This window comes from Triticum aestivum, chromosome 1D (assembly GCF_018294505.1).
Source record: "Triticum aestivum cultivar Chinese Spring chromosome 1D, IWGSC CS RefSeq v2.1, whole genome shotgun sequence".
Classification (NCBI taxonomy): Eukaryota; Viridiplantae; Streptophyta; class Magnoliopsida; order Poales; family Poaceae; genus Triticum; species Triticum aestivum.
In genome coordinates this window covers 10,270,087-10,289,309 of record NC_057796.1, presented here as the reverse complement: position 1 = coordinate 10,289,309, position 19,223 = coordinate 10,270,087, and the positions used below count along the sequence as shown (strand labels likewise).

At 43.3% G+C, this 19,223-nt stretch overlaps 2 protein-coding genes across 3 annotated transcripts; both read right to left on the bottom strand.

The window, feature by feature from the left end:
- Window positions 1-3,123: 3,123 nt before the first annotated feature.
- Window positions 3,124-5,300, bottom strand: LOC123179889 (uncharacterized). The gene is made up of 3 exons (XM_044591794.1): window positions 4,926-5,300; window positions 4,058-4,269; window positions 3,124-3,923 (listed from the first exon to the last, which is right to left on the bottom strand). Exons 1-3 carry the CDS (start codon window positions 5,212-5,214, stop codon window positions 3,333-3,335), a joined length of 1,092 nt encoding a protein of 363 aa, XP_044447729.1. The 5' UTR covers window positions 5,215-5,300; the 3' UTR covers window positions 3,124-3,332.
- A 9,558-nt stretch (window positions 5,301-14,858) lies between these two features.
- Window positions 14,859-18,833, bottom strand: LOC123179888 (growth hormone-regulated TBC protein 1). Of its 2 annotated transcripts, none has more exons than XM_044591793.1 (8): window positions 18,215-18,833; window positions 16,961-17,513; window positions 16,503-16,619; window positions 16,249-16,427; window positions 16,062-16,155; window positions 15,876-15,953; window positions 15,662-15,763; window positions 14,859-15,434 (listed from the first exon to the last, which is right to left on the bottom strand). In XM_044591793.1, exons 2-8 carry the CDS (start codon window positions 17,507-17,509, stop codon window positions 15,303-15,305), a joined length of 1,251 nt encoding a protein of 416 aa, XP_044447728.1. In that variant the 5' UTR covers window positions 17,510-17,513; window positions 18,215-18,833; the 3' UTR covers window positions 14,859-15,302. The 2 variants fall into 2 exon arrangements, with proteins under 2 accessions (XP_044447728.1, XP_044447727.1); XM_044591792.1 differs by having other exon boundaries at window positions 16,961-17,631; window positions 18,215-18,832.
- Window positions 18,834-19,223: the final 390 nt, after the last annotated feature.

Below are 19,223 nucleotides of genomic sequence, written 5' to 3'. Positions count from 1 at the left end.
CGGATGCGGGATGAACTCCTAGCACCAGATCGTATGCGAGGAATTCAAGAGGAATTGGCGGCATTCTTTCTTGACCACATGATCGCTAAAGACGGAGAATACCATGTGGACCCTGATCAGTTCGTTTTAAATTAGGAGATTATATTGTAAGAGATACTTATATTGTATATATGTAGCCAGTAGCGTCGGATAGATATACGAGAACTTGTTGTTCGACCAATCTCTCAGAGAAGGAGAGGTGGTCGATATCACTTCTCTCTGTATGCATATGTTCATGACGATCTTCTGTTTCCTTTAATTGCTTACTAGCTAGCAAGCGTGTCTAGTCCTCTCTATTCGTATATATAGTACGTAGCGTCGACCAAGCACGGAGATATAAGAGAGGACACTTCTCTCTATTATATTTAGCTAGCTAACACAAACACCTAAATTATTAACCCCCCAAAGCCGGCCCCGTGGGCTCACGAACCGGGTCCAATGCCCCCATGGGTCCCGGTTCTAGACCGAACCGGGACTAATGGGCTGACCCGGCCTGGACAAAAGCCCCCTTTTCTACTAGTATGACCAGGGGGGTTTGGAGATCATCGCACACTACTAGGGAAAAACCTAGTAGTAGCACGGGGTTAAGGGCTAGCAGTAGCGTGGGTGCCCGGCGCTACTTCTAGGGCGCTACAGCTAATTGTTAGTAGTAGCGGGAGTCTGACCCCGCGCTACTACTACTTGTGTCTAGCAGTAGCGTGGGGTTGGACCTGTGCTATTGCTAAATAACAACCGCGCCGGTTGTTTCCCCGCGCTACTACTATTCGTGCATATTTCATTTCTTTATATTTATACTGTATTTATACACCGCTATACAAAATTTATACAGTAGCAATGAAGAGGTTGTGGAAGAAACACAGATTATATTAAAGTGGATGGATCCAAGTGACCAAGTTGAATTAGTAGGAAGATATGACGTTGGAACATCACGCCATTATACAAGTGTTGAAGTGCTTGCAACTAAGATGGTCAAGGCTCCTCTCTTTCATGTTGAGAGGAGTCTTGACCACCTTAGTTGCAAACACTTCGAGTGATTTTACTTCAGATGATGCAACAACGTCCTTATATATGCCCCCAATGCAAATTGGACTTGATAGGCATTTTCTTCATTCGATACTTGTGTACCATCCTAACATCATATCGTTCTACTAATTCAACTTGGTCACTTGGATCCATCCAATTTAATCTAATACGTGTTTGTTCCATCCCAATGATATAACAACTCATCATCATCGTAGTATGTTACTTGTATACTGCATTGAGTTTTTTCCCAAAGAGGAGGGGTGAAGCAGTATAGTAGAGATAAGTATTTCCCTCATTGAGAACCAATAGGAACACCAAGCAAACTCCAATGAGCAGCGCCTACACACAAAAAAGCAAATACTTGCACCCAACACGGGCAAGAGGGTTGTCAATCCCCTTGAACTCGTTACTTGTAAGGATTAATTCTGATAGTGATAGATAGATAATAATAAAATTATAATAAAAAGTATAAAATTCCAGCAAGGTATTTTTGGTTTTATGTTATGATAAAGGTAAACCCGAGGGCCATAGTTTTCTAATAGTTTTTAGTTGATAGTTTGTAGTTTATATATAACACTTTGATTTAGTATGGTTAACTGAATTAGCAAATATTTAGACATAGTTAATAGTTTTAGTTGGTATATAACACTTTGATTTAGGATAGCTTCTAGGGTTTAGTTGATAGCTTATCTCCCAAGGAGAGCCGACAACTCCCGCATGAGATTCATGCTAGCACTTGCGGGCACCACATGGCTCCTCGAACCCTGGTGAGCAAGGACTACCGTGCAGGCTTCTATTCTCCTACAACAAGGCAGACATAGTGGACCTCGTCAACAAATGCCTGGGATGCTAGCTTCTCGCTAAAGCCAACCACTTACTGGCTAAAACCCTTAAAACAGTTGCAATAACATGTCTTTTTGTGGTCTGTGGGGTGAACATTGTTGGACCTTTGTGCAAAGGCAAGGGCGGTAATAAATACCTCTCCTCGTCATGGTCGACAAGTTCACCAAGTGGATTGAAGCAAAGCTGGCCATCAGTCAAGCTGCCGAGACGGTCATTTAAATTTCTGTCCGATGTGATTCATTGTTAAGACATATGCCCCATAGCATCATCATGGATAACTGGAAGAACTTCACATCGGGAGCGGTCCAAGGTTACTATGAAGAGTGCAACATCAAGATGGACTTTGCTTCCATGTATCACCCGCGGACCAATGGGCAGGTTGAACGAGCCAAAAGACTTCCTCGGCAATATCAACCCGAGGTTGATCAAATCGCTAAGAATGTTGACGGGAAGTGGGTCGAGGATCTCGGCTCTATCTTGTGGAATCTAAGGACTATGTCCAACTGATCTACCAACAGCACGCCATTTTTTATGCTTTACGATGCAGAAGCCAACCTCCCCAGGGACATGCTGCAGAGCTTTTTTCTTTCCCTTTTTACTTTTGTTTGGCATCAAGGTATAGAAAGGTACTCCAGTAGCAGAAAAGTTCAGCCAAAATATAGAATTATCCATCTGCTTAAAGTAGTAAAATATCCTGACTTAAAATCTACTCCCTCCGTCCAATAATATAAGACCGTTTTTTACACTACACTAGTGTAAAAAACTTTCTTATATTATGGGACAGAGGGAGTACTAGATTACAAGTGAAAGCATCGCACTTGGAGAGCACAAATGCAAACATAGTCTTGGTTCGTATAACACAGAATAGGTGGAATAAGCCATGATGAAACATCCAAATATTCACTTGCAGTCAGAATCCATAGCATAGTCATCAAAACAACGATACATCTGACTTGCCCTTCTTCAGAAGTTCCACATGAATGTTGTCCTTCAGCCATGCCATGTATATACATCTTCCAATTTATGCCAGCCAATGATATACTACTCCCTCCGTTTCTAAATATAAGACCTTTTAGAGATTTCAATACGGGCTACAAATTGATGTATATAGACATTTTTTGGAGTGTAAATTCACTCATTTTGCTCCATATGTAGTCCGCATTGGAATCTCTAAAAAACAGAGGGAGTAATAGATAACAGAAAATAGAAACGTTCAGATTTCTGCATAATATACTTCAAACACAAGTGCTTCCATCCAGTATTGCCAAAAGGCAGAAGCAACCAATTCAATACACTACCCCACGACAATATAAACATATAACTTAGTTCGCTACAAACATTACTTGATCCATTACATCATTTGAAGCATGATAACACAACCCTCACTTCATTACACCCACAACTTTGTTTGTGATGTTACCACAGGATTACCGCCTATAGTCCAGCATGGACCAGAAGACCTTCACTTGAAGCTTGGCAGTACCACAAGAGAACTCCTTTTTCTCTTCACCACGGTGTTGTGGTGTGAATTCAACTTTCTGTTTTCTAGTAGCAGCACCACCAAGACCACGGACTGCAAAGCCAAGTGTGAGCATACCATCCAGACGGAGGGTCATGACACGCCGACGGAGTGTGATATCTGTACGGCCTTCACAAGACACCACACCGTCTTCCTTGCTATTATAAATCACAATCCTAGGTTGAATGCCATTTATGCCAGCCGTGATATTTCCACAGAAACGTCCCTCAAGTAACTTGATCTCGAACGTACCCTCGACAGCATGAAGAAGAGTTGCATACCTCACGTCCACAGTACTAAACCAGCTCTCAAGAGTTTGATGTGCAACAGAAGCCTTTTTGCCTCTAGGCAGAACTCGTCCATCAATCATAAGCAAACCCTTGCTGATTTGCTCGCCTAGAGGCTCCTCGCCAACCTTGATTTTAAGATCAATCTCCAGATATATGAAATCAAGTAATACCAGACCTCGACCTGGGCCAGTTAAGATCAAATTTTCATCCTGTGAAAAGCAATAGCTCAAAAGATTAGATTATGATAATCCAAATATCAATAAAGCCTCCAACGGAATATGTACATGAATAAATAAAATCAAGAGGCACATAAGCAGTGATTTTGAAGCAAAGGCGTACGTACCCTTGACTTGATAGGTTGGCAATTGTCCCTGGTGCGGTTAAAGAGGTACATGCACTTGTGGTCGATGCTGTCTCTAGCGATGATAGTGCCATACACATTGATTGGGAAGCCTTTATCCGAGGATACTATCTTGACAGTAAGTATGTTTGCAGTGTCTCGGAGTTTCAAACCATGTACAGACCTCTTGGTGTATCGCATTGGAGGGATAGGCGCTGCGATGGAAAAAACAAAAGCAGCAGCAGCTAATTGTGAGGGACAAAAGAATTATGTAAAGCAAAAAATGCAATACAATTCAGTTTTCGTATTCACATTCATACTGCGAGAAATTCACTTTTCAGACCATGTTTGCGTCTCACTCAACACAGCAAACTATTCTTATTTCACTTAGACAGTAGTACAAATCAAATCACTCAACAACAACCGCATATATAGTTGATGCAAACAACACGAGACAGATAAATAACAAGACATGGTAAGAATGAAACATTTTCTGTTAACTTTAACAATTAATCAGGGTTTGAGTCAGCAAGCATAACAAGTAAGGGTATGGAAAAAGAGAAGAGTTGCACAGGACGCGAATCTTTTCTGTTGTGTCTAGACAGGAATCTATGCTACTCTTGTTGGTGTATTAATTTTAAACAATGAGCCAACAAATGAGCAGTAATCAACAACATATAATGCGCAATTGTCGCGAATTATGAAATATGGGACTGAATATTGTGCAATTGTTCTACATAACTATCTGTAAGGGAGATTCCAGCAGTGGGGCTAGCAATCATGTAAACAACTTCCAAGAAATGTAAACACACAATTGGAAATGTACGCCTTTAAAACGGAATCGGGATCTAGGTTTCGATGGGCAACTTACACTCCTCGTTGATGTCGAAGACGGAGAAGTCGTTGAAGGAGTAGCGGGTGCAGACCTTGCGCTTCGTCTTGGGGTCGTACTCGACGATGGATGCCATGACCCGCTTGTGATCTAGGCCTCGCCGCCGTCTCTCCTCCGCCTTCCGCGCCTTCTCCTCTTCCTGCCGCGCCTTCTCCTCTTCCTGCCGCGCCTTCTTCTCCAACGCCCGAGCTCGCCTGGCTAGATCCCTCGCCTCATCGTAGAAGATAGGCTCCACAAAGCAGAAGTCATCCTCCTCGACGCAAGCCATGACGATCCCTGTCCCAGCAGCCGCCGCCGCCGCCGATGAAGCTAACCCTAAGTCGAGGCCTGCCCGGCTCCACGCCCTCCTCCTTTATTTCCCTATCGCTCTGCTGCTAAATCCTTCAGGCTAGGCCAAGGCCCAACTGGCCTGCTTCTTTGGATGGGCCCATTTGTGACAGCTGACGACCAATTTGTAGGAATGTTCAAGAACCTAGAGCCAGGTTTTGGGAAGGTTACCATTACCAAGATAGGTATTACTTTTACTTTTATTTTATTTAAAAATGTTATTTGTCGCTTTATTAATTCACAACTAAAATTAGCTAACATTTTAAAATTATAGGAAAAATTCAAAATCTGGAAAATTTATAAAATTCGTGAAAATAAATTTAGTTCATGAAATTTTTGAATTCAATACTAATGTAAAAATTGGTGAACATTTTAAATTTGCAAAAAAATTAAAATTAGTGAGCATTTTCTAGATTTGTGAAAATAATTCAAATTTTGAACATTATTCAATTCAAGGCTAATTTTCAAATCAACTAAGATTTTATTAATTCAAAAATACTTTAATTTTTCTTAATATTTTAAATTTTTACAAAACAATCATGACCATTTTTTTAATTGAGAACAATTTTCAAACTCGTAATTTTTTCCATATTTGCAGAATATTTTAAAATTCAGGAACTTTTTTGGAATGATGAACATTTTCCGAAATTTTATGAATTTTTCGAAGTGCACAAACATTATTTAAATTCATTATATTTTTTAAAAATTCATGATCATTGTTTCCAATTCATGAACATTCTTTCACTTTCAGCTCTGTGATGACCATTGATTTAGCCAAAGACATCTTTGTTGTGCTGTAGCTTCGGCTGCACTAGACTCTTTATTTATGCATGTGGCCTAGACTCGGCTGAACGTTGCCCTTTGGTTGTGGCAATAGCCTCGAAGTGTTATGGCTTGTTCTTACTGGATTGAAGCTCTTTGTGTACAGTGGTGATGCTCCTAGCGCAGACTCTCATTGGTGAAGCTGGTAGAGGTTGAAGGCCATCCTTTTCTCTATGGCTACTCATTCTTCTTTGGACGTGCTAGAGATTTTCCTCGGTGATCTGAGTGGTAGGCGTGTGTTATGAAGCTCTCTCGGCTAGGACTCATATACTTGATGCCCTTATACAATTTGCTGGTGATGTCGTTGTTGGGTGTGATAACCTCGGTTGTGCATGCTCTTTGTTTGGGTGTGGACTAGGTTGCTCGTTGTCCTTAGGCTGCATCAATGCCTTTTAGGCGGCATGGTTTGGTCTCGTCCGCTTGGAGCTCTTCATCTAGGATGGTGGAACATCTCGAGCATCCCGCCACTAGTGAAGCCGAGGAAGTTGAAGTTCCGTTGCTTCTTCCTTTTTTGACATGGGCCCTATTGTCTTCTTGACGCAACTTGTCTTATTGATCGTTGCACATGATGTATTCCAAACACTCTTAGCGAAATAAAACAAACCAATGGTGTTTTTCGTTAAAAAACTTGCATTCTTCTAAAACGTCGTAACCAAAGCCATGCGGAAAGAGACTCAGATGTAGATAATGAAGAAATCACTAGTAGAAAACAGGGCTTTGGTTGGGGCCTGGCCAGCCCATTAGTCCCGGTTCAGTCACAAAACGAGACCCATGAGAGGCATACGTCCCGGCTCGTGCACCCAGGGGGGCGGCCGGGCCTCGTGGGGCATTGGTCCCAGTTCGTCTGGACCCATTTGTCCCGGTTCCAGGCACGAACCGGGACCAATGACCCTCACTCCTGGCCCAGAGCCATTGGTCCCGGTTCGTGGCTGGAACCGGGACAGAAGGGGGGACATTAGTCCCGGTTCCAGCCACGAACCGGGACCAATGAGTTGCCTATATATACCCCATCGCCGCAGCAGAGCACTCCACACTGCTCTGCTTTTTCTGGCCGGCGAGGGGAGTGCTTTGTGGTGCTCTAGCTCACCTTCTATGGACATGAGGTGTTCGATGAAATGTCCGAGCCACACTAGTTAAGCTTTCTCCTCTCGAAGCTCGACCTCCAAGCTCCATTTTCCCCGAGATTTGTCTAGGTTTAGCAGTCCGTCACGTCCCGTCCCCGTCTTCACCGCCGTCGATCGCCGCGCCGATCTCGTCGCCGGCACCACCGTGGTGAGCCTCTTGTTCTTATCTTCTTTCTGAAAAAAAAATACTTACTTTAGATAGATACTTGTCTATTTTTCTTACTTTTCTTATTGCTTGTTATTATATAGTGCGATGGTTTTGGTATCCGCCCCCGTCGGCCTTCGTCTTGTCTATGATTCGGATGTGGTATATATATTATCTTTTATAACTATTTGGTTCATTTATTGTTTATGACAATTATGCCGACCAATGTGACATAGATTTTATTTATCTAGGAGGTATGTGAACCGGAAATTCCAACCGACCCTATTGTCGAGAGGTTAAATTTAGTTGAAGAAGAAAACAATTACTTGAAGGAAAAAATAAAAAAATTAAGGAGGAGAAGATGATATTGGAGTTGCATGTTGCGGATGTCGTCGATGATCACAAGATCAAGATGGACGCAATGCGTTTGAAGATTAGAAAGATTAGAAAATATGCCATTCATACCGAGGCTTGGTATCATTATGCCGTTGGATCAATTGTTACCTTGGTTGCGATTATGATCGCATTTGTTGTTGCATTGAAATGTTTTAGATAGTTTCAATGTATGGTTTAATTAGATGCTCTGGAGAGCTATATGTTGTTCAATAAGAATCGGGTTTAATTATCAAATATGGCACTGAATATTGTGCAATTGTTCTAAACATAACTACGCGTGCAAGGAAGATTCCAGCAGTGGGGCTAGCAATCCTTTGAAATAGAATCGGGTCAGGATCTAGGTTTCGATGGCCGACGTACACTCCTCGTTGATGTCGAAGAGGGAGAAGTTGTTGAAGGAGTAGCAGGTGTAGACCTTGCGCTTCGTCTTGGGGCCGTACTCGACGATGGACCCCATGACCCGCTTGTGATCTAGGCCTCGCCGCCGTCTCTCCTCCGCCTTCCGCGCCTTCTCCTCATCCTACCGCGCCTTCTCCTCCTCAGCCTCCTCCTCCTCCTACGGGGCGGCCAGCATCGCCGCCTCGCTAAAGAAGAGGTCCTCCCAACTCACCTTGACCAGATCCTCCTCCCCTACGCACGCCATGAATCCCAATTCCCCGCCGTCACCGTCGCCGCCAAGGCCGATGAAGCTAACCCTAGGTCACCGGCCGCGGTTGAGGCCTTCCCGACTCCTCTGTTTTATTCCTACCGCCGTTGCTGCTTCGGGCTGGGCCTTATTAATCTTTTTCCATCCACGCACCACGTGCGAGGGGGTAAGTAAGGGCGGCCCATAAGCTATAGTGCACTCTGTTCGGCAACCTCTACGGTCCAATCAAAATCGCTCACATACACAAGCATACATTCGTTCCTATAATGCATTCATACACACCTTACTTATGGAGATTGTCAAAGAATTCCGTTGCCGACAGAGGACGTTCGAAAGCACAGGAAAATGTCGCACCATGACCAGTGTTTTGCATGTGGGGCTCAAGACTCATGGCGACATAGCCTCATTGAGTGCACCATGGCACGCTGTGTATGGGTTTTAGACTTTTAGTGGACCATGACCTTTTGAAACACATGATCGCAACAACGGAATTAGATGCTAAAGACTGCCTCTATTCTATGATAGATGTCCTAGTCATGATGAATTCACACGGATGTCAATCACTTTTTGGGCAATATGTTATGCGAGAAGGGAGCTTATTCATGAAGGGATTAATTAGAGTCCGTATAAAACACATAGATTTGTTTCAAGCTTTATCTCGAACTTGGATCAGCTTTCGGGAACACCAAAAGCACCTGGTATGATTCGGACTACATGCAATAATGGGTAACATCGCTGGATCCCGCCTGCTGTAGGACAAATACAAATTAATGTTGATGCGGGACTATCAGTGGAGCAACGTAGACACAGCAGCAGCAATTTGTCAAGACCATCTTTTGTCGAGACCGAGATGGTTCCTATACTGGGTCTTCGGTGCTAGTGATTCATGGCATTGCTGATCCTGCTACTCCTAGAAGCTTTAGCATGCCGAGAGGCTTTATCGTTGGCGCGAGACTTGGGCATGCATCATCTTCATATCGCATCAGATTGCAAACCGGTCAACAATCATATTCGCCAAGGAGTTGGAGGAAACAATGGGAGTGTTATCCCTAGGGCGGCACTATACCCCTATGAGTACCTCCGAGAGGCTGAGCTGATTTTCTGAAGCCACCATAGGCGCCTCCTACTCGACAGGGATGTCTCCTCCCACTGAACGAACATCGCCGGAAACCTAAATAAATCCAGAAAAATGCGAGCACCAATGTCAATTTTAGGACATATACTCTGGTGGGCTGGGGATACCACTATCCTCCTAACCATCCAACCACATGTTGGTTTGTCGGTCCAGTCAGTTTTGGTATACAGTACGATTGTTTACAGAAGGTTTTTATTTCCCGACCGATATTTTACATCAGCCGGTTTTTCATTTCCGCCGCTCTGTTCGGAAGGAGAACGATGCATACGGTCCAATCGGTTTTGGTGTAGAGTACAATGGTTTACAAAGGGTTTTTAATTTTCGACCGATATTTTACATCAGCCGGATTTTTTGTTCCCTCTGGTTTTTTAAATACTCATAAATTTTTAAAATGTTCACAAATTTTAAATATGTTTATGAATATTTTACATCAGTAGGTTCCTCGGCTTCCACGCAGGTTTAACTACATGCATTTTCTTGAAACACGAGAATATTTGTTCATTATCAGAAACAATTTTTTGAAAGTTATATCATCATTTTTTTTAACCATGTAACAATTTTTATACTATGTTAAGATTTTTTTTCAAGCTCGTGATTTTAAATTCGATAAATAAATTTAGGTTTTAAAAATATATGCATTTAATTTTTAAGGGGATGCATGAAATGTAAATAAAGTAAAAATGAGGAGAAGAAAATAATTTCGGGTGACGTCAGGAAGAGGAGCCACGTCGTACTGGGCCATGCGCGCAACTGCACATCATCAAGCCCAATCATACACCCCTAGACCATATTGAACTGAGGCCGAAAGGAAAAATCAGCAAAAAAATTTATTTATCAGAGCCAAGTTTCGATACTGGGACCTGTGGGTTATGGGCCCACCACACTTCCGCTGCGCCACTCTGATTTGCTTATTTAGACTTGCAATGCTATCGTACTTCAACGTTTGGTGATTAACACCAAAAATAAGGAACACTAGATACGGCTTCTAAACACAGTCCTGTAGCTCAGTTTTCTAGGTCAATCAAATGCCATAAACACTGAGAATTTGGCACCTTCACATCCTGGCTTTCTCAACTGTCAACCATCAAATCCATGTCACAACTTCAAACCAGAAGCACAATCAAGTTATTAGTAGAAACACAAGAATTTTTTTTAGCTCCATTTCAGACACACAACAAATCGGGACTACAAATCAAGCAAATGCCATGAGCGCCGCCGCGGTCCAGGCCTTGCCGACTCCTCAGTTTTATTCCTATCGCCGCTGCTGCTTCGGGCTGGGCCTTATTAATCTTTTTCCATACACGCGAACGTGCAGGATGTGAATTAGACAAACTGGTAAAAAAAATGTTGATGCGGGATTATCAGTGGAGCACAACAACAGCAAGACCATCTTTTGTTGAGAACGAGTTGGTTCCTATATTGGGTCTTCAGCGCGCTAGTGATTCATGGCCGCTGATCCTGCTACTCCTAGAAGCTTTAGCGAGACGAGAGGCTTTATCGTTGGCGCAAGACTTGGGCATGCAGCATCTTCAGATCGCATCAAATTGTAAACAGGTCGTCAATCATATTCGCCAAAGAGTTGGAGGAATCTACGGGAGTGTTCTCAAAAAGATTTTGCAAACTGCTAGAATGTTTAAACCTCGAGCTTCTAATTTTGAAGTTTATGGGCTAGCTAGGTCAGGTGTCTCTCTTTCCTAGAGGCAGCATCTTTGGTTGGGCATGTAAAAATCTTTACAAATTAATAAAAGCCGAGCTATCTTTGCTATATAAAAAAACTCATACACACCCTACCCCTATGAGCACCTCCAAGAGACTAAGCCGGCATAGCATCTTGAGATTTCCTGAAGTCACCATAGGTACCTCGTGCTCGACGGGGACGTCTCCTTCCACTGAACGAACATTGTCGAAAACCTGAAATAAATTCAGAAAATGCGAGCACCAATGTTAATTTTAGGACATATACTCTCGTGGGCTTGGGGATATCACTGTCCTCCTAATCATCCAACCACATGTTGGTTCGTCGGTCCGGTCAGTTTTGGTGTACAGTACGATAGTTTACAGACGGTTTTTATTTCCCGACAGATATTTTACATCAGCCAGTTTTTCTTTTCCGCCGCTCTGTTCAGAAGGAGAACGATCCATATGGTCCAATCGGTTTTGGTGTACAGTATAGTGATTTACAAACGGTTTTTAATTTTTGGCCGATATTTTACATCAGCCAGATTTTTTATTCCCTCGGGTTTTTTAATATTCATAAATTTTTAAAATGTTCACAAATTTTAAATATGTTTACGAATATTTTACATCAGTAGGTTTCTCGGCAACATTTTTTCATCATCAGAAACATTTTTTTGAAAGTTATATCATCATTTTTTAAAACTGTGTAACAAATTTTTTATATTATGTTAAGTTTTTTTTTCAAGCTCATCATATTAAATTCGATATCTAAATTTAGGTTTTCAAAATATATGCATTTAATTTTATTTTTTTTGAGGGATATGCATTTAATTTAAAATGTAATAAAGTAAAAAATGAGGACAAGAACATAATTTCGGGTGACGTCAGGAAGAGGAGCCACGTCGTACTGGGCCATGCGCGCAACTGCTCATCATCAAGCCCAATCATACACCCCTGGAAAAAAAAGCCCAATCATATTGAACTGAGGCCGACAGTAAAAAATCACCAAAAAAGAATTTATCAGAGCCAGGTTTCGATCCTAGGACCTGTGGGTTATGGGCCCACCACGCTTCCGCTGCGCCACTCTGATTTTCTCGTTCATTAGTTGTAATGCTATTCTACTTGAACGTTTCATTATTAACAGCGAAAACATGGACACGCCGCCCTTGTATCAGTGACAGCTTCTAACCATAATCTTGTTGTAGTTCAACAAACAGATAAACCCAACTTGGTGAAAGTCAATCAAATGCCATGAGCACAGAATTTGGACACCTTCACAATCTGGCTTTCTCAACTGTCAGCCACATCAAATCCATGTCACAACTTCAACCAGAAGCAAGATCAAGTTATTAGTAAAAACAGAAGAAATTTTTTTAGCTCCATTTCACACGCACAACAAATCGGGACTACAAATCAAGCAAAATGCCATGAGCGCTGCCGAAAAGCATCGGATTCGTACAGGTTTCAACCAGCGGCAGAACCTGCTCCCACGGCATCGTGCACACGCACAGAAACACACAAATATGAAGGTCCCAAAAACAAACCCACATTTGCAGTTTTGGCAACTTCCCACATGCACGAGTATACATTCATTCCTATAAACGCACTCATACACTCTCTACTTATGCAGATAAAAGTTTTCTTATGGTGATTGTCAAAGAATTCGTTGCCGATAGAGGACGTTCGAAAGCACATGAAGGGATTAATTAGAGTCCCTATGAAACACATAGATTTGTTTCAAGCTTTATCTCAGAGTTGGATCGACTTTTGGGAACACGAGAAGCACCTGGTATGATTCGGACTACATGCAATAATGGGCAACACCGCTGGATCCTGTCTGCTGCAGGACAAATAAAAATTAATGTTGATGCGGGATTATCAGTGGAGCACAATGTAGGCACAGCAGCAGCAATTTGTCAAGACCATCTTTTGTCGAGACCGAGATGGTTCCTATACTGGGTCTTCGGTGCTAGTGATTCATGGCATTTCTAATCCTGCTACTCCTAGAAGCTTTAGCATGCCGAGAGGCTTTATCGTTGCCACGAGACTTGGGCATGCATCATCTTCAGATCGCATCAGATTGCAAACAGGTCAATAATCATATTCACCAAGGAGTTGGAGGAAACTATGGGAGTGTTCTCAAAGAGATTTTGCAAACTGTTAGAATGCTTAATTATTATAATTTTTCATTTGAACCTCAAGCTTCTAATTTTGAAGCTCATAGGCTAGTTAGGTCAGGTGTCTCTCTTCCCTAGGGCGGCATCTTTGGTTGGGCACGTCAAGTGACCTAATAGCTTTTCCTGTAAACATCTTTACCAATTAATAAAAGCCTAGCTATCTTTGCTATTAAAAAAACTCATACACACCATACCCCTATGAGTACCTCCGAGAGGCTGAGCTGACATAGCATCTTGAGATTTTCTGAAGCCATCATAGGCGCCTCGTACTCAACGAGTACGTCTCCTCCCATTGAACGAACGTCGCCGGAAAACTGAAATAAATCCAGAAAAATGCGAGCACCAATGTCAATTTTAGGACTTATACTCTGGTGGGCTATGGATACCACTGTCCTCCTAACCATCCTACCACATGTTGGTTTGTCGGTCCGATCAGTTTTGTTGTACAGTATGATGGTTTACAAACGGTTTTTATTTCTCAACCGATATTTTTCATTTCTGTTGCTCTGTTCGGAAGGAGAACGATCCATACGGTCCAATCCATTTTGGTGTACGGTACAGTGATTTACAGACAGCTTTTAATTTTCAGCCGATATTTTTACATCAGCCAGATTATTTGTACCCTCGGGTTTTATTAAATATTCATAATTTTTTTAAAACATTCGCAAATTTTAATATGTTTACGAATATTTTACATCAGTAGGTTTCTCGGCTTCCATGCGGGTTTAATTACATGCATTGTCTTGAAACGCAGGAATATTTTTCATCATCAGTAACATTTTTTTGAAAGTTGTCATCATTTTTTTTAAACTGCGTAACAGATTTTTATACTGTGTTAACGTTTTTTTTTCAAACTCGTGATTTTAAATTCAATGAGTAAATTTATATTCTTGAAATATATGCATTTAAATTTTACAAAAAATAGGGGTATGCATTTAGTTTAAAATGTAAATAAAGTAAATATGAGGACAAGAAAAGAATTTCGGGTGACGTTAGGAAGAGGAGCCACGTCGTACAGGGCCATGCGCGCCACTGCTCATTATCAGCCCTGGAAAATAAAAGCCCAGTCATATTGAACCGGGCCCAATAGGAAAAATCACAAAAATAGAACAGCAATCTATCAGAGCCTTCCCTCAAAAATCAATTATCAGAGCCAGGTTTCAATCCTGGGACCTGTGGGTTATGGGCCCACCACGCTTCCGCTGCGCCACTCTGATTTGCTTGTTTAGACTTGCAATGCTATCGTACTTCAACGTTTGGTGAGTAACACCAAAAATAACGAACACTAGATACGGCTTCTAAACACAATCCTGTAGCTCAGTTTTCTACTCCCTCCGTCCCATATTATAAGAGTGTTTTTGATACTACACTAGTGTCAAAAACGTTCTTATATTATGGGACGGGGGGAGTAGGTCAATCAAATGCCATGAGCAGTGAGAATTTGGACACCTTCACAATCTGGCTTTCTCAACTGTCAACCACATCAAATCCATATCACAACTTCAACCAGAAGCAAGATCAAGTTATTGGTAAAAAACAGAAGAATTTTTTTTAGCTCCATCTCACACGCACGACAAATCGGGACTACAAATCAAGCAAATGCCATGAGCGCTGCCGACAAGCATCGGATTCGTACAGGTTTCAACCAGCGGCAGAACCTGATCCCACGGCATCGTGCACACGCACAGAAACACACAAATATGAAGGTCCCAAAAACAAACCCACATTTGCAGTTTTGGCAACTTCCCATAATACATTCCTGTTTTCAGTGGACCTCGAGCGGGTTTTTTACTCGTCGCAGAATCCAGTCTGACCAGGAATTGAGTGCAAACTCGCCATGTCGTCTCGCCTTTCTTCAAAACACACAGGGCTTCAGCTAAGCCTCTTCACATGTTTTTTACTGCGCATCATGCATCCATCTTGAGCGACCCCAGCCGTCTGGTTCTTTGGTCGAGCTCCGCCATGACCACCGTCTCGTGCCGTTTCCTTTCTTTTGTGATCGTGTTCGTTGTCATGGAGCCAATCTTATCGAAAGCAAACTAGGAAAGAAAATTGTAAACAGGGATAAGTTAGACTCCAGTGTTGGCGATTAAATGCTTTAAAGCATGCAACATCTAGTAGATAAGCTACACAGAGATAGCTCCAAACTATTGGTGACTTTCACTTTACTGTAATTTCTTGGTGTTCCAGCTTCGTATGCTTATAACATTGTGCATCATCCTGACTACTGTACTGTATCTGTGGGTACAAAACGACGAATATTTACCGTGAGCAGTTCATCTGGCTCGTATAGGTGATGGGCAGTGCTTTGCAGAACATCAATTACATCACCAATATGTTGGATGCGTAGAAGATCGTCCTCTCTCATCTGCAGATATTCAAGAATTTGTGAAAAGTGATAACAAAGTAAGGCCAAGCAAGCAGAAGAAACCCAAACACTTTGGGAAAACATGGAAAGAGGAGATTTTCTTAGTACACACCTTGAAAATTGCTAGAGCGACATGGAACAAGACCTTTGCTCCTTCATTGAATAGAACATCCCACACCCGGAGGGTTGTCTGTTCACAACAACAAAAATGGTAACTGTTAAATGGTTTTACAGTGAGTTCTCCACAAATCATGGACCGAAAAGATAAACACTGATTCCAAGTGAACTGCTGTCTAACCTCCGAAGGCAATGTTTTGGAGAAGAGACATAAGAACCATTCTGTGGCAACAAGTGAAACATCAAAGCCCATTGCTTCAAGATGAGCAGCAATCCTGTACCATTTGGAAAATCGAATATAGTTCACAATCACGGCATGATTCTCACTGAGAAATACTAGCATAAAAATTGAAGGGGGAAAAAAATACCTGGGGCATTTTTTAGCTAGCAGATCTTTGAATACTCTCTGCTCAACATGGCATCCAGAAAGAGTATCAGTATAACAATCACTGACAAGAACATTTTCCAAGAGTACGGCCAGCATCCAAAATGCATCTTCCTCTGTCTTCATAACGAGCAACAACAGAGCGGCTACATAATTCAAACCCTGTAGTACATACTGTTAGGAGGTGCTATGTGAGATAAATTACATTGATGACCAAGAACCTGGCACTGCGGCTACCTGGCAATATCCAACTTCTGAATCACGGAATGAGTACCCAACAAGTACACGTCGAAGAGATGCCTGGCCTTCCTCACTGTTCAACCAGGGATGGCAAGGGAAGGTGCGAGGGAGATCCTGAAATGCAAAGCATTTCATTTTTACTTCACAGATTCACTGAATTAGTCTACATAAAGCCCGGTATGTGCTGATAAGTGTGGACAACAATCTGATAGAACAGTATAAAGCTACATATTAAGATCAAAGCAAAGTACCTCACAAAAAAAAATCAATACAAAGTAGATCAACTACAAGAAGGACTCTTGCAGCACACAACTAGTATTCATATGGATGAAGCCATCTGATGCTTGCTTGCAGGATGTTGCTCACTAATAATTTTATCAAGGCATACACTTATCCTCTAGAAAGAGATTGATGTACTCTATTTGTTCCTAGTACGTAGAAAGGTATGTACTTACATGGTCAATTTGGCGAGTGGCCGGCGTGGTTTTCCCCTCCGTGGCCCTGATCAGCTCGTCATAGTATGTCTCAGGCACTGTCGATCGTTTCTTGGCTGCACCAGACACCGACAGCCATACCTTCGGCCTCAGCGCTGGCGGCACCCCCTTCCTGATCAGCCTCCTCAATGTCACTGTATTGGTGAGCACTGATAGCTTGAGCGACGTGACACTAATCACACCCTGGCCACCGTTGGAGGAGATCCTCGGCTGGAGGTACCAGTTTGCGCCCTTGCTTGCCTCCAGCGCCCACCACACCCTCCCTTGCTCCCTTATCCTCTCCCTCACCTCGTTCAGCACATTGACATCGTCCACATTGCCCTCCACCATGAAGCCGCAGAGATCTTCAAACTTGACCGACATGTGGTAGGCGTTGGCATGGCCCTTCCGGGGCCTGCTAGTGTGGCTGGTGGTGGGCATGGATGCAGGTGGCGTGGTCCACAATGACCACCTCCTCCTCCTCGGGTTGAAATCGTCATCTGACACGTCCCTTGGTTGGATCCCAAACATATTCCTGTCCAGAAGTCTGATGTGATGCTATATAATGTATCTTTATTTAAAAATCAATCTACCCCCAAAATAAAGCCTGTTTTGCAATGCTTCCTTGGTTTCCTTTCTCGCTGTGTTGACCCCTACCAACAATTCCAGCAAACAAAACCAGAGTTGATTAGCTGTCATAACCGAAATGTAGAAAAGACACGCGGAAATGTAAACTCGAAAAACAGCGCACAAATCCCATCCAAATCCATCGTATTCAGCCAAGACTTGCTCGGATTCTCGCTCCAAGGTCCTTTTGTGCATCCCGTTTGCGTAAGCGTGCGAGAATTGCTCGCACACGCCACCGATTCAGTGCCTTCCAAAAGTTACTGAAGAGTATTGCAATTCTTTATCAACTGAACAGAGTTTTTTTTTCATCTTCATTAAAACTGCAGGTGATCAGTTCACATTTAGGAAACAGATTTGCTGTCGTAGGCCGTGGTGAATCGCTCTTGAAGAATGGGTAAAATTGCTAGCAACCCTGCAGCACTAGCGCAGTAGAAAGCTCTAGCTTTGTTTGCTTCTAATAATCAGACTCTGCAAGAACTAGAGTAGTACCATTTTACATAGTGGAGACGAGCTTTGAGTTTTCGGTAGCAACACACAGCGCAAGCCATGGCGCAGGAAGAAAAGCATGCGGTACACACGAAGTGGGGGAGTAACAGAGAAGAAGGGTACCTGGCTAGCTCTAGCAGCTGGAAGAAGGAAGGGGGCCGAGTCACCGCCGCGCTGGATGCGTGGATCTGTTGGGGCCGCTCACCGCCGCTGGAATCTCAATCCCAACCCCAACCCCAACTCCACCTCCACGAGCTCAAACCGAGGCCGGCCTCCGCTACCGCCGGCAGGCAGAACACTCTGCTCCCGCTCTCCCGCTCGCGGCACCCCGGACCGGACCTCGCCCCGCTCTCCCGCCGCGAAGAGGCTCGATTCGGCCGGACCGACCCTTGCCGCCGGGGCGTGGCGGCCGCAGCGGACGAGGCCGGAGCGCCGGGACGGGGGACGGGGAGCAAGTGGGCGATGCGGCGGATCACAGGACCGACGGTGACCGGCGGGCGACCTCCTCCATTGAAGACGAGCACGGCATTGCGGTGATGGGATGGGGAGGAAGCGGTCGGTGGGCGATTTGGTCAGAGGATTAAAGGAGAAACGGAAAATGATGGATCGATCAATCAATTTTGTATCGCACGGGACCGGATAGGAGAGGACCAAATCAATCGAGAGTTGTTGGTGGTGGTGAAATAAAAAGGGGATCTTTTTTGGATGAGTAGTTCGCAGTACGTGCGCGCCTGCTCAACGGGAGGATTGGTTGGTTGGTTGTCTTGGTGTACTACCAAAAAGGGTAGGGTTGTCTTTTTGCGAGATGTGGTGGGAGGGAGAGTTCATCCCCTCCCCCTCCGTTTGGACGGGCTCGGCTTTTCTCGACATTGTAATTAGTGTTGTCTAGACGGTAAATTTGACGAGTGTAAAAATCAAATGCTAGTCTAGTTTTAACCAGGCAGTGGGCCGTTCTGGCTGTCATCGACAAGGCTAAGCCGGCTTCAGTAGAGGAGCGGCGTGTCGATGGCTCGTTCTGACGACGGTAGTCATCGTTTAGTGGTACAGTGTCCTCGATGTAATTTCTTAATTTGTTTAGTATGCTTTGTGTTTTTTTTTATAAACCTGCATAACAAATCCGGTCTTTTTTAGC